Source organism: Carya illinoinensis, chromosome 8 (assembly GCF_018687715.1).
Source record: "Carya illinoinensis cultivar Pawnee chromosome 8, C.illinoinensisPawnee_v1, whole genome shotgun sequence".
Classification (NCBI taxonomy): domain Eukaryota; kingdom Viridiplantae; phylum Streptophyta; class Magnoliopsida; order Fagales; family Juglandaceae; genus Carya; species Carya illinoinensis.
Genome location: NC_056759.1, coordinates 29,265,691 through 29,280,628, shown reverse-complemented (window position 1 = coordinate 29,280,628; position 14,938 = coordinate 29,265,691). Strand labels below are relative to the sequence as shown.

The 14,938-nt window shown below is 37.4% G+C and overlaps 1 protein-coding gene across 1 annotated transcript; it reads left to right on the top strand.

The window, feature by feature from the left end:
* Positions 1–9,356: 9,356 nt before the first annotated feature.
* LOC122317812 (protein HYPER-SENSITIVITY-RELATED 4-like) lies at positions 9,357–12,318 on the top strand. Its single transcript, XM_043134844.1, has 2 exons — positions 9,357–10,518; positions 11,647–12,318. The coding sequence occupies exons 1-2, from the start codon at positions 9,499–9,501 to the stop codon at positions 12,124–12,126; spliced, it is 1,500 nt and encodes a 499-aa protein (XP_042990778.1). The 5' UTR covers positions 9,357–9,498; the 3' UTR covers positions 12,127–12,318.
* Positions 12,319–14,938: the final 2,620 nt, after the last annotated feature.

Here is a 14,938-nt window from a genome sequence, read left to right as displayed (position 1 = left end):
AAGAGGCAGTATGATTACGCGTACTCCTTTGGATTTTTCTACGGGAAAATGGGAACAATGCAAGTCATACGTTTTTAGTCAATGAAAAATTAATTCTAGACATAGGTCTTAATTTCACACACTATACTTTTATTTATTTATTTATTTATTTTATCAAATATCTGATATATATATATATATATATATATATATATATATAATAAGTATAAGAATTTAATTAATTTTTAAAAAAAATCAATTTTTTTAAAACAAATATATCTATATATATATATAGAGTGGGTGGGCTTATGTGTATCAAATTTCTTTGAACATTTAAATGTTGAGTCCTGGTCCTGGATATAATATCTCATAATTGTTGGCACAAAATTCTGGCAAAAGTTATGGAGAGGAGAAAGTCTACACGTCTGCCCCTCAAGTCTTCAACACAACACACCAGTGATGTTGTGTTTTTGTTTTTTGTTTTTTTTTTGGTCTTTAAACTTAAAGTAAAAGATGTGTTTTTTCTCTTCTTTACTCCCCACGTTTTCCATATTTTCTCCAAAGCATCTGATTTGAATTTCTCCTCCCCACGTACTACCTCCACGATTCAACCCTCGGGCTGTGTTGCAGTACGTCTCCACAGCCTTTCTCCAATCGACCAAAGAAAGTCGAATAGCTTGTTTGCTTTGATGAAGCAGTTGCTAAACAAATACGATCTAGGAGAATACGAGCCACTAGAATTACAAAAAATAAATAACAAATCAAAGCAAGGGAGAGTAAACCAAGCAGTTAAAAACTGGAAAAAGTTGCCCGGAGTGATGATTACATGTTAGATCTAGTGTAGGCATCCGAGCTTTTTAAATCCCTTTACTTGTTGGAATTCCTTCTACACCGAGATATTTTTCGCTCTCTCGAGTAGAATTCCTTTCTATTTTGTTTTTGACCAGATTCTGAATTTCTTTCCGTATTTTGTTTAATTCTCTCTCCGTTTCTTCCATCGATTGCTATCCTATATTTTCGATTTGAGAGTGCAACTTTATTATCATTGGGTTTGCACGGCTTCTCTTTGCAGTGAATGTTCTCGCTTAAGCCGACGGAGGAGAGCAAAGTTGACGAGGAGAGAAAAATGATTCCTTTTTGAGAGGAGAGAAGAAAAGGATTCGGCAAAGGAAGGGGAGAGCAAAGAAACTCACGAAAAATGAGGGAGGGGAGGGGGGAGCAGAGGAACTTGATTCTTTTTGAGATTAGATCATTAAAGTGTGTGGTGTATGTGCCCATATAGGCCTATGAATAGAATTTCTCATATTTACCGATGAAACAGTCATTAGAATGTCAATCATAGATTATTAAGACTTTTTGAAGATTAATTTGTAATATAAGTGTAGATGCTATATTGAACAAAATTGTGTAATCCAAACATGAAGAACTAACTAGTGGTTCAGTCCAATCACGTACGTCCCAGATTCCATGGTTTTATTCGAAAATAATATGATTATTATTGGATTCATGTTAAATTAATTTGATTTAATTAAATCCTATCTTAATATATACTATTATTTGGTATTGAATTGACATCCAAATCTATTCAAGTTGTTGGAAAGATAGCGGCATATCATCCATTCCAGCAGCTTCTCCTGCTATCGGACCGTTCAGATATGATTTTTATGGCTAGTTTTGAAGTATACGGGAGTAGATCTAGACTGTAATTCATCATTTTCATATAATAATAATAATAATAATAATAATAATAATAATAAAGAGAGATCGTCTCTTGGACTCTTTGTCTGTAAAGGTTAGGTCATTTTCTCATTTGGAGGGTGAGGTATGAGTTTCTATTTTAGGCAAAATATTGTCTTTTAGACAGTTTATCTGTAGAGAGCTACAACAATAATTAAAATAATACTAGTCACGAATGAATTTAATTTACTAGTAGAGCTTCAAAAGCAGCATTTTGCTTGTAATCTAAGAATTTTTCTGTATGTATCCAGTCATTTTCTTTGATGAATAAATGAAGTTAGTTTCCCATTTAAAAAAAAAAAAGAAAGTTGTTAACAACATATTTACAATGGCAATTTGCTACATGCACCCCATCACACATTAGCACTTCAAAGATTCCTACGTCAACATGGACCACCCCAAGCTATCTATTCAACCATGTTATTGCTTTCCTAACCAAAAATCTTGAATAGCAAGAAGTGAGTTTCTCCATTAGACATTTCAAACCAACAAATTACATCACATAACAATCTGCCACCACCTCTACCGATGATATTAGACATCAGTTGCTCAAATTCGTCATTTAAAATAGAGTAACGGTGTTACAAGTTTTCAATGTACAAGCCTTATATAAAAATATAGATCCTATCAAAAAACGAGTTTTTCACGCTTTTCTATAATAGGATTTACTTATGCATTTAGAGCTTATATATAAAAATTTTCTTTAAAATAAATATCTCATGGATCTTTCAATAACGAGGGAATGGGTGGGGACCCATTTTTTAGTGATGTATTAAGGCTCAGTTTGGATACTAAAACATCTCAATCCATCTCATTTTATATCATTTATTTATTACAATATTTACAAATTCACACATAAAATACAATTAATAATTCAAATTATTTAAATATCAAATAATAATAATATTAAAAAATAATATTATAATAATATTTTATTTAACTTTCATATTAATTCTTCTTATCTTATCTCACTATCTATATCTAATCTCAAGGGAGCAAGGTATTTTTCGAAAAATATCGCTTTATATCTCAATTCTTTATATTAATGAAATGGGTGCTTGGGAGAAATTAAAAAAAATAAAAAATAAAAAAATTAGGGTTGTTTCTCCGTGCCTGCAGAATCTCAAGGCAGAGAGTGAAGCTTTCAAAGTCTAAAATAGTCAAACTGGGAGAAAAAACCGACTAGTCATGTTTGGAGTCTTGCGTTAGATAAGTGGCCCATCCCGGTCCTTGTGGGCGGTTGTCCTTCCCCACTAGCTCAGTCTTCTTCCTACATCGTTCAAAAAACTCAGTACACATGACTTGTTAAATACTTTAACATCAAATTTTAATTTTAAAAAAATATTCTACTATTTATTTATGCTCTACTATATTGAATCTAATAAAATAACATAAGATTGGAAACATACATGAATCTCTTCTACTAATTTGATGACAAGATATATAATATGATCATGAGAAAATAATTACCCCTTATAATTCAGAGTTAGTAATGTCTTCCAATAGTTAAAGGCATAATTATGTTATTAGTGAAAACCACTAATCTTTCCGATACTTCAATTTCAATAAAATTTTTAAAGATATTTATGTCATATTATAACTTATAAATTAATTAATTGAATTAGATTATGTTAAAATATAAAATATATAATAAAATCTGCGTCTTTATTTTTGTTTTAATTTTTAAAATAATTGATAATTTCATATGGTATCAGATTGATTCTGAATTCGAATCTAAACTCTAAATTTTACCTCATTTAATTAAATATTTTACACGTTAGGTCACTCATTTTTTTTTTTTTTGAAAGTATGACATGTATATTTCATTTATCAACAATCAATCATTACAATATTTCTCCCTCAACACAACATTCATAATCTGTGGAGGGCCCTCCTCTATCCATACAATTTCTTCATCACAAGTAAGAGCCATTTTGGCTAATGAATGAGCTACATTGTTAGCCTCTCTATGACTGAAATTTACAGACCAACACCTATTATTCTTCAACAACCTTCTAACATCCTCAATTACTACACCATAATTTGCCCATATAACAGCATTACTGTTTATTTCCTTCACTACCACCTGGGAATCACCCTCCAACAACACTTTCTGCAGTCCCAGCTCCAAACAGAGAAACAAAGCTCTCCTCAGTGCATATGCCTCAGCTACTACAGCCTTAACAACAACAGAAAGTCTTGAACACAGACAGGCGAGAATCTCACCCTCCGAGTCCCTTACAATGATCCCAATCCCCACTTGTTTATTTTTTACATCCAGTGCAGCATCCCAGTTAACTTTGCAGACCATAGCCTCAGGTTTCTCCCATTTAACCAGCCTCCTGTCAACTCGATCAGGTTTTAAGGAATTGTTTATAGAATTAAAATCTTCAATATTCTGCATAGCAGCAAGAATTAAAGCTTTTGGACCCTCAAACTTTTCCTCAAAAATAAAAGAGTTCCTTCTCAACCATATTCTTCTCATCATACAAGCCACAAGACTTACCCCATCCTCCTCCAAACAGCTGTTGATTTGCTTCCATAGCTCCATAAAGTGACCTGCAGAACAAGCCCACTTATGAACTGGACTACCATTCTCTGCCCAGACATCTGAAGTAGCTGAACAGCACCATAAAGCATGTGCAGTGGTCTCCTCTTCCTTTTCACAGATAGGACATAGGCTATTTTCACCTATTTTCTTCCTTTTTAAGTTCAGATTGGTTGGAAGTAAGTCATGGCAAGCCTTCCACTAGAACTGTTTCACCACACCCTGCACCTTCAGCTTCCATATCGACTTCCATCCAAACTCATCTGCATTCATAGTTGAGGATTCACCCTTTTCAGCCCTTATCCTTGAGTGTTCCAGGTGATATGCACTTTTTACAGAAAATAAGCCATTCTGAGAACAGCCCCATCTCATTTTATCCTTTGTACCCATCTTACTTAAAGGAATATTACCAATGGCCTCAGCCTCTTCTTTGTTGAAGATCTCTCTAATAAGCTCTTTATTCCACTCACCACTGCCTTCCTTAATTAACTGCTTAACAGTTGCCTCAGCTGGAATCATTTTCACAGGAGATTGCAGTAAATGGAAAGAGGATGAAGGTACCCATCTGTCTTTCCATATTTTTATCACATTCCCATCTCCAACCCTCCATGATAGGCCATCTTTTATCAATCCAACAGAAGAAAAAAGGCTCCTCCAAATCAGAGATGGAGAGTATCCCAACTTAGCATCTAGCACACTCTTCCCCTTGAAATACTTCTCTTGCATTACTCTTGCCACCAAAGAGTGAGGATTATTCAGGATCCTCCATACTTGCTTGGCCAACATGGCTTTATTAAAACATTCAAGCTCTTTAAACCCCAACCCCCCTCTACCTTTAGCATCACCCATTTTTGACCAGCTCCTCCAATGGACTCTTTTATCATTTTGCATATGACTCCACCAAAATCTTGCCATTACAGCAGTTATTTCTTTGCATAATTTCCTTGGGAGTAGAAAAACACTCATAGAATACGTTGGTATTGCTTGGACCACAGCTTTTAACAGCACTTCATTCCCTGCCTGTGAAAGGAACTTATTCTTCCAGTTATTTACTTTCAACCAAACTCTCTCCTTTAAATGCTTGAAAGCATTATATCTTGATCTACCTACAATAGAAGGAAGACCAAGATACTTCTCAAAATTGCCACAAACAGCTACCCCTGCCACTTCCTGAATCTGTCTTCTTACAGCCATAGGTGTATTGGAGCTAAAGAAAATGGTGGTTTTTTGTCTATTTAAACACTAACCCGAGGCCCTTTCATATGTGCCTAATAGCTTTTGAATCTTGTACCACTCTGTCAGTTTTGCTCTTCCATAGATGACAGAATCATCAGCAAAGAGTAGATGATTTACTCTTATACCTCCTCTGGTTATAGCAACCCCCTTTATTTCACCATTTCTTTCAGCCATATCCACAAGTGAACTCAAACCCTCAGCACAAAGGATGAACAAATAAGGAGAAATAGGATCTCCTTGACGAATTCCTCTTGATGGCTTTATAATACTGCTTTGCTGTCCATTTACTAAGGCAGAATATGTTACTGAAGTAACACAATCCATAACCAATTTAATCCATTTCTCCCCAAAGCCTAGCTTCCTCATCACCCCCTCCAAAAACCCCCATTCAATTCTGTCATAGGCTTTGGATATGTCCAGCTTCAAAGCCATACTTCCAACCCTTCCTTTTTGCCTTGTTTTCATGGTATGCAAAGTTTCATATGCAACCATGACATTGTCTGTAATGAGCTTGCTTGGGATGAAAGCACTTTGGTTCTTTGAGATCACTTCCGGCAGCACCTTCTTCAATCTGTTAATTAGCTAGCACTTTTGACACTATCTTGTATAGCACATTACATAGGCTTATAGGACGATACTCACTAGCTACAGCAGGTTTTTCAACTTTAGGTATTAAGGCAATATAAGTAAAATTAATATTACAATCAAGTTCACATTTGCCATTCAAAAAGGATAGGACAGCTTGACATACCTCTTGCCCAACGACACTCCAGTAGGTTTGGTAAAAACAGGCTCCATAACCATCTGGTCCAGGAGACTTAAGGGGCCCCATTTCTTTAAGTGCAGCTTCAACTTCTGGCAAGACAAAGACCTTTTGCAGTTCTGAGTTCATAGCATCAGTAACTCTCCTTTCAACTCCTCTTAATACCTCTTCAATATCTTCTGGTGATGGATTTGAAGAAGTGAAAAGGTTTCTGAAATACTGAGAGAACACCTCCTCAATGCCTTTTTGATCAGCCACCCTTACTCCATTTGCATCCTGAATTTCAGAAATACAATTCTTCTTCTTTCTCTGAGTAGCACACTCATGAAAAAACTTGGTATTTCTGTCACCAAGTTTATACCAATTTCTTTTTGCCCTTTGCTTCCATTTTAAATCTTCCTTTTCAAGAAGTAAGCCAAGCTTCTTCTGTAATCTTCTTATGATCAATGCATTATGGGCCCCTTCACATTTCTGCTCTTTTTCCAGCAACTCACTCAGCTTTGTAATCTCCTTTTCCCCTTCAGAAACTCTTAGTGAGTTCCACTTAATTAGTTCACCCCTGCATCTTCTTAATTTTCCTTGGACCTCTTTTAATGGTGTTTGGCCTGCATTATCTCTTGTCCAAGCAGCTTCAACAACATTTCTTCCCTCTTCCTCCAGAGTCCATTTGGCTTCAAATCTAAATAATCTTCTTCTGGGACCAGCAAAACAATTAACCTCCTTTATTATCAACAAATTGGCTTATGGTCAGATTGCCTAGCAATCAAAGTCTCCACCCTCCTATCTGAAAACAGATCCATCCATTGAGGATTGGCAACTGCTCTGTCAAGCCTCTCTTTAGTAAAAGACTCATCAGCATGTTTATTGGACCATGTGAATTTCATTCCCCTCCACCCCAAATCATACAAATTGTTACCCTCCAAACAATGTCTAAACTCATCCATTTGTCCCTCTGGCCTTTCTTTCCCCCCCACTTTCTCAGATTGTGATACAATTTCATTGAAATCTCCAATCACACACCATCCTTGATTATTCACTGGTTTCAGACTTGACAGCATGTTCCAGGTTGATTTCCTTTTTGAGGTCTCGGGATGGCCATAGAAACCAATCAAAAGCCACTTTGTCTTTGATACATCCTACCCCACCATCACACTAATATGGTGCTGAGTGAAATTAGTCACTTCAACACTAACATCCTTTTTCCACAACAAAGCCAGCCCCCCACTACTACCTCTAGCATCCACCACAAAACAACCCTCACAGTCCATTTTCTTTTTTATAAACTCAAACTTCTTTGTCAATAGCCTTGTTTCCATGAGAAAGACTATCTCGGGCTTCTTTTCCTTTACCAAGAGGTATAGGTCTTGAATTGTCCGAGGGTTCCCAAGCCCTCGGCAATTCCAACTTAGTATTTTCATAATGATTGGCGGGACTGGTTAACAGCCTCCTCCAAGTCCTTAGCAACCATATTCTCTCCATAGTCCCCCTCATATTTCCCTCTCTTCACCTGGTTTTCTTCCAAATCAGGATCCTCATCAAGCAATTGTAGACCACGCTTGCCTTTAGAAGACACCACGATCCTGTCAGAGTTTCTGAGTACCCTGGCCCTTCTTTTCCATCTTCCTTTGTTTAATACACCACCACTCTCATTTACCTCCACATCATTCAGTGTCTCTGATGGCCTTTCATTACTAGCCATTACCATACACAAACCTCCTTCACTTTTTTCATTTTCCAGCTTCTCAGTCATTTAATCAATTGTTTTATTGACCACTGGAATACTAGTCTTTTTTTCTTCCAGTTCTGGCTTCAAAGCATGCTTACTCTGCTCTATAACCCCCTCACTTGCAACACACACCTCATCACTACCTGTTGGCTCAGATTTATCAGAATCTAATTCATCCTCCCCTTCCCCCTCATTCTTTTTATAACCTTTCCCCTCCCTATGTTCAGCTTCATGATTAACATAGCCAGAACCTACTTTATCATCACTTGGAATCCCACTCCTTCTCCCCATCAGATTGCTAGCCCGAAGCCAGGTTCCATACTGTTTTTCATTTACACCAACACCTGGTTTAGGACATCCTTCTCCCCCGTGAACAATCACTCCACAATTAAAGCACATTCTAGGCAGTTTTTCATATCTTAAAGGAATACAGTATTTTCTTCCAAGTAGATTCATAGTTCTTCCACGAGCAATAGTTCTTTTTAAATTCAATTCAACTTTGATTCTCATAATGCCCTCCCAACCAGATCCATCTCTCCACTCATCAATCTCCTTAACCACACCAATTGAATCTCCAATCTGTTTCCCTACCTCTCGGTTCATACAAACAAGAGGTAGATTAACCAATTGGATCCAAAAATCTTCACTGTCAAAATTCATTTGCTTCGGATGAGTAAATCCATCAAACACCTTGAGGACCAGGACATAACTACTGAATAGCCATGGCCTACCCTTCAATACACGTCGCGCATCCTCTTTACACTCAAATACAATCACAAATAGGTTTGTACTCACTTCTTGGAAAGAAAATGAGCTACTCACCTTCCAGTTCTTAGCCATAGTCGATCGGACCACCTCCTTTCCCACTCGACGATCAGACCACAACTTACAAGCCAACCTCCTTTCTTCCTTCTGTGCAGCATCTTCCAAGTCGATCGAGTCCACTTCTATGACTGAATTCTCATCTTCAGTCAAGCTGAATTGATCCCATCGAGTCTCCAAATCCTCCATTCCTTCCCGCCTTAATTTAGTTACAAGAATTAAGGAGAAGCTTTTCCTTAGTCACTCCACGAGCACCAAGAGTACTCACTCCACCTATTTTCTCTCTCAGAGAGAATTTAGAGGAGGCTTGTGTTTAATCTTTGCATTATTGGATGTGAAATATGTGTGCATGGAAATCTAAATATCTTACTTAATATGATCCTGCTCTTCCGTTAGGTCACTCATTGAGAATGACTAGTTTATGCTTAAAGAAAAATATTAAAATATAAAATAAATAATAAAATTTATCACTTTATTTTAACTTAAAATTTTAAAAGAATTCCTATAAAAAAAATTTAAAATAAGTGGGGGCTCTAGGTGGAAGTATAAACCCACCAGCAGATTCAGCACCCTCGTGGAATTAAAATTCTTTCAAGACTCTCGTATATCAAGCACAAGACCATCTCCAAACGCGTGCGCACCCAAGTTAAAGCCTATTGATCGCAAGCTTTTCCACGTCATAAAACCATGGCGGACTCTTCCTCTGCTGAAAGCAAACTGGCCACAGCAAAGACTGTTCTCTCCGCCGCAGCCTCCGTCGCTGCCACTGTGATGCTCGCCCGGTCCATTGCTCAAGACTTCTTGCCCTATGAAATCCAAGACTACTTCTTCTCCGGCATCCGAGGCTTCTTCAGCCGCTTCTCGTCCCAGGTCACCATGGTCATCGACGAGTTCGACGGCCTCGTCAACAACCAAATCTACGAGGCCGCCGAGATTTACCTGGGCACCAAAATCTCACCCAACACGCACAGACTCAAGGTCAGCAAAGCCGAGCAAGAAGACAACTTTACGATCTCCATGGAAAGCAACGAAGAGATCTCGGAAGTCTTTAATGGGGTTAAATTCAACTGGATTTTGATCTGCCGCCAAGTCGAATCCAAGAGCTTCCACAATCCTCGTGACCTCAACTCCACCCTGCGCTCTGAGGTCCGATCCTTCCAGCTTAGTTTCCACAGGAAGCACAAGGACATGGTGTTGACTTCTTACTTACCCTACATTGTGAAGAAAGCCAAGTCAATAAAACAAGAGAGCAAGACCCTGAGGATCTACACGACGAGCTACGACAGCATGTACGCAAATCTTGCGGACGTGTGGACCGGCACGAACCTCGATCACCCCGCGACGTTCGACACGCTCGCCATGGACTCCGAGATCAAGAGTTTCATTCTCAGAGATCTTGAAAGGTTCTTGAAGAGGAAGGATTATTACAGGAAGGTTGGGAAGGCTTGGAAGAGAGGGTACTTGTTGTACGGTCCTCCGGGTACCGGGAAATCGAGCTTGATCGCTGCAATGGCGAATTATCTGAACTTTGACATCTATGATTTGGAGCTGACGGAGATTCATCGCAACTCGGAGCTGAGGAGATTACTCATTGCAATGGCGAACCGGTCGATTCTGGTGGTGGAGGATATTGATTGTACCGTTGAGCTTCAGGACCGATCTGCAGAATCAGCCGGAATATCTCCAAACCGACCCCCGCAAACACAGGTTGGTTTTTCCAATGGACCCCGCTACTCTGCCGCCTGGAGCGGTACCACACATTGCTTTTTTTTTTTTTTTTAAATTTTCTTTTCATATTTTTTTAACAACTTTCTTAATCACTAAATAATATATATAGTATATCAATATACTTAAAATCATTTCCTTAATCACTAAATTAAACCAAAAATAAAATAAAAATTGATCAGTGGTCAAAATAGGCAGTCAATTCCAAGCAGAACAACAGCTTTTTCCTTTTCCAATATATTCTATAATTTCTCCTAACAAAGACATTTTAGCTTAGTTGAATTATTTATGAATAATAAAAAGTTGAGATGGTAGAGTAAATTTTGTGAGATCTATCTAAGATCAATTTATATGTGATTAAATAGTACAATGAGTTTAGATATATTTATAAAAAGTTAAAAAAGATTACAGGTCCTGCGTGTAAAGAGATGTTGAGTTGAAAATGTTGTGTGTCTCATATGGTTTTGAATTAAGGTAAATTTAATAATTTAAAAATTAAATGTAAAAATATTAGACTCATCTTAAAAATAATATTATCTAACTTTTGGACCAGCAAGCCAGAGGAAAACAACCTAATAAAAAGCAACAGGTCCAGGAGATAGGTCCAAAAAATTATTTCATAAATTTATACAAGTTCAAATAGAAAAGTCCAATATAGTCTATTTGTAAAAAAATAGATTTTATCATGAAAAAATGTGAAAAGAAATATAAGGACTTGTACCTAACATTTTGTAGAATGGCCCAAAGGAAAGCTCAATAGTTCGCCAATTTCTGGTGGTTGCAACTTGCATGAATATTGACACACATTTTGTAGTCATGCATGAGACACACATATGCATAGGAGCTTCATTTAGACACCTCAAATTTTGCTTGTTTGGTCCCTTTCTAATAGTTTTTCTCTTCAGTTAATTTTCGCTTATGCATCATGGTTAACATATGTCTTTAGATTATCATGAGAATTTCAAATTCTAGAATTTAAGCATATACGCAATGAGTTGGTCATGCAATGGATTAATGACCAATAATTATTTCGCCTCATGAATCTGTTTCTTTCACAATGACCATACCAATCATTTTTTGTTATGCTTATGTCTCTCTCTTTTGCAATAGATAACATTGTCCGGCCTTCTCAATTTTGTTGATGGGCTTTGGTCGAGTTGTGGCGACGAGCGAATCATCATCTTCACCACGAACCACAAAGACAAGCTTGACCCAGCACTGCTGCGGCCGGGACGCATGGATGTCCACGTTCACATGTCCTACTGCACCCCTTGTGGATTTAGACTTCTGGCTGCAAATTATCTGGGTATCAAGGATCACGAACTGTTTGAGGAGATTTTGGAGTCCATTAAAACCACTCTTGTAACCCCTGCTGAGGTAGCTGAGCAACTCCTTAAGAATGACAATCCTGACATTGTACTCAAGGAATTAATCGAATTCCTCAAAGTGAAAACGAAAGAAAATGAAGAAGCTAATGCCAAAAAGAGTGAAGCAGAGAGAAGAGAAGAAAACGAGAAGCAAAATACTGCTCAAGAAGTTAAGAGTCTGAACAACAAGAAAGTGGAGACTGAAGAAAAGAATGATAGTTAGATTATTCCAATGATAAAAACTTGGAATCATTAAGTATTCTCAATTAGTAGCATTACATGAACACTTTCTTTCTTTCACAAAATTACATGTGACAACTTAGGAGCTAGCCAGCTATTTTGGCCATTGTTGTTCTTATGATTTTCGGTTATAAGTCTCTTATTACAGTGAATAGAACATAACAGAAAATGAGTATGTCTTGAGCCCATCAAAACTTAATAAATTTTAGGATAACCAGTTAACTTCTAATTTGTAGATGACAAGATTCTGAGTAATAGAATATTGAACTCCTGAAACTTTATGAGTTGTTGCTATGAATTATTGTTTCTTGAAATCAGAATGAAAATAAAGAACTTTGCAACACTTGTCAATAATGTGTCCTATAATGAATACCACGATGACTTCAGAAAGATTTATTTTGCGGGTATAACATGGTCTACCAGCAGGCTTATGTACAGAGGAAACAGAAGTGCAAAAAGTGTCACTGTTTTTGCTCAACATTGTTGCGAAAGTTAAGTTGAAGAAGAGATGAGCATTGAAAGATTGATTTCCCTTCGACGCTCCTCTTGTAAAACCAAAGACAATAATATGGTAATGGGAGGTAAGGGATCAAAAAGTAGGATTTGACCTTGAAGATAATGATAGCTAGGATTCATGTAATGCAAAAAGCTTTAGATTCACAAGGAAGTTACTATTTTTCATTACACTACAAGAGAACAGCTTGGCAAAGGGCGATAGTTAAATAACTCATCGAAGTATGCAGCACTCACCAAGCCTAATCTTGTGTCAAAGAAATTGCACTGTGAATCCAAAAGAATTGTGGATCATTATTACATGAGATATTGAGAGTCGTTGTTTTCATAACTAAGATTTCTTTAAAAGATCAAGCCTGTCTGTAGAAGCCTAGTGCGTTTCCTAAGCCTAAGACCTGTGTATTCCCAGACTAGAAACAAATAAGGTTGAAACAACGCCGTTTTCAATTTTCCTCCCCTGTCTAGCAATCCACCCCCCTCCCTCCCAACCGAAAAAAAAAAAACACCTCTCTTCTTTCCCTCTAAATTTCCGTTGCCCCCATATTGTTTGCCTTTCGCCGTCTGTGCAATGCCACTATCATCACTGCATTATCCGATCCAATCTCTATGTCAATGAGTACTCTGGCTCCGTCCATCTCTTTCTCTCCTATGCAAACAAGTCGAATGCGCCTTGTCCCACTACCCATGTCATCTATCCTGGTTTCCATACCCATTCGCCACTGGTAGGTACTTCTCTTCATCTACTTCTCTCAAATAGACTCTCTCTCTCTCTCTCTCTCTCTCTCTCTCTCTTCACCTCCCAGTTGTTCCCTGCTCTCCCAATAGAATCTAATTGATTAAAAATTTCGTATTTAACTAATTGTGAATTCACCACTTGTCCTAAAATCTTAACCTGACAAAAATATGTAGATTGAATTATTTATATATTTTTCTCTTAACACTCTCCCTTAATAACTGAACCCAATGCGGACAATATTCAATTAAATAAAGCAAAATGTAGATTCATTATCCCAAAAGCTTAAGTTAATATGAGGAGGTAGATTTACTCAATTATATTTGTCACACTCTCTCTCATATGTGGGCCATATTCCCTCTTAATAAGTAGATCCAACATGTAAAATATTAAATTAATAGGTTGAAGTGTAGAGTGAGAGTTCGAAATCAGTACCTCTATTCTAATACTATGTAGAAAACTATATATGAGAAAATTTTCATAAATTCAATGTGTGTTTGCAACGTACAGGAAATGCCTATTTATAGTTGAATAGGGTCTATGACAAATAAGGAAATACAATCATGACTACTAAACTTGCTAAACTCAAATACTTAAAAAGTTTTTCAACTCAAATGTTGGTTTTGGGCTGATGTAGTTGACACTTTACGGATGTTAAGATACAATCACCCACCTAGCTAATACTCTAGACATGCAATCCGATACTAAGGTCAACTCTTGTCCAGCTCATGACTCACTTGTCATATAAGATTGTGAACATGTGCAAGGGGAAAGCAGCACAATTGGCACATAAAACAAACCTAAGGACTTTGAGCTTGAAGGCTAGGTTTTGGTTTGTTAGGGAGAAACTCAAGTAGCAAGATAGGCATTTTCTCTAGATTAGCCAAATAACTAAGAATGTGAAGGAGAAGCTTGCCTTGTCCCAACGGCACATTGATGAATTGGAAGTCAAGCTTAGGTCCTCCCAGGTAGAGATTGTTCACCTTTCCCCTCAGATCTCTAGGGCTTGGGGGAGGCTTTTGTTAGCTCCACCTAAGACAAACTTGAGGACTTTGAGCTAGAAGGCAATTATCCCTAACCTCATTGCCTCCTAGTTCCTAGATTCCTTAGGTGTTGACATGGTGTCAGATGCCTTCTTGAACTAGCCTCCTTAACGTCCTCCATCAAGTAGTTCATCTTCTTAAGCAATAACGTGTTCCCCAGTTGCTTTGCATAATGCTCATTTGTAAAATTATGTTTGTTATAACTTTTTGACATATTTGTATCTTTTGAGACACTCATCACATATGATCTGTGGATCTCTTTGCAATTTGTCTTTTTTGTGTCTTGCTTCAAACGGTTGATCTATAGCTTATGACGTCCTATTTTGGGTTAGCTTTGGGATTGACTTGTGCGCATTCCCCTTTGCATTATTGTTGTTTAACATGCGCATTGTTGCCTTCTTTCCTTCGGTGCAAGAGTTAGTCCCAATCACATGCATGCTGCTAATCTTGGGCTTGGAAGCAGACGAGAGGTTTCATCAATATCATCTTGGGCAAAGGCTAACCCT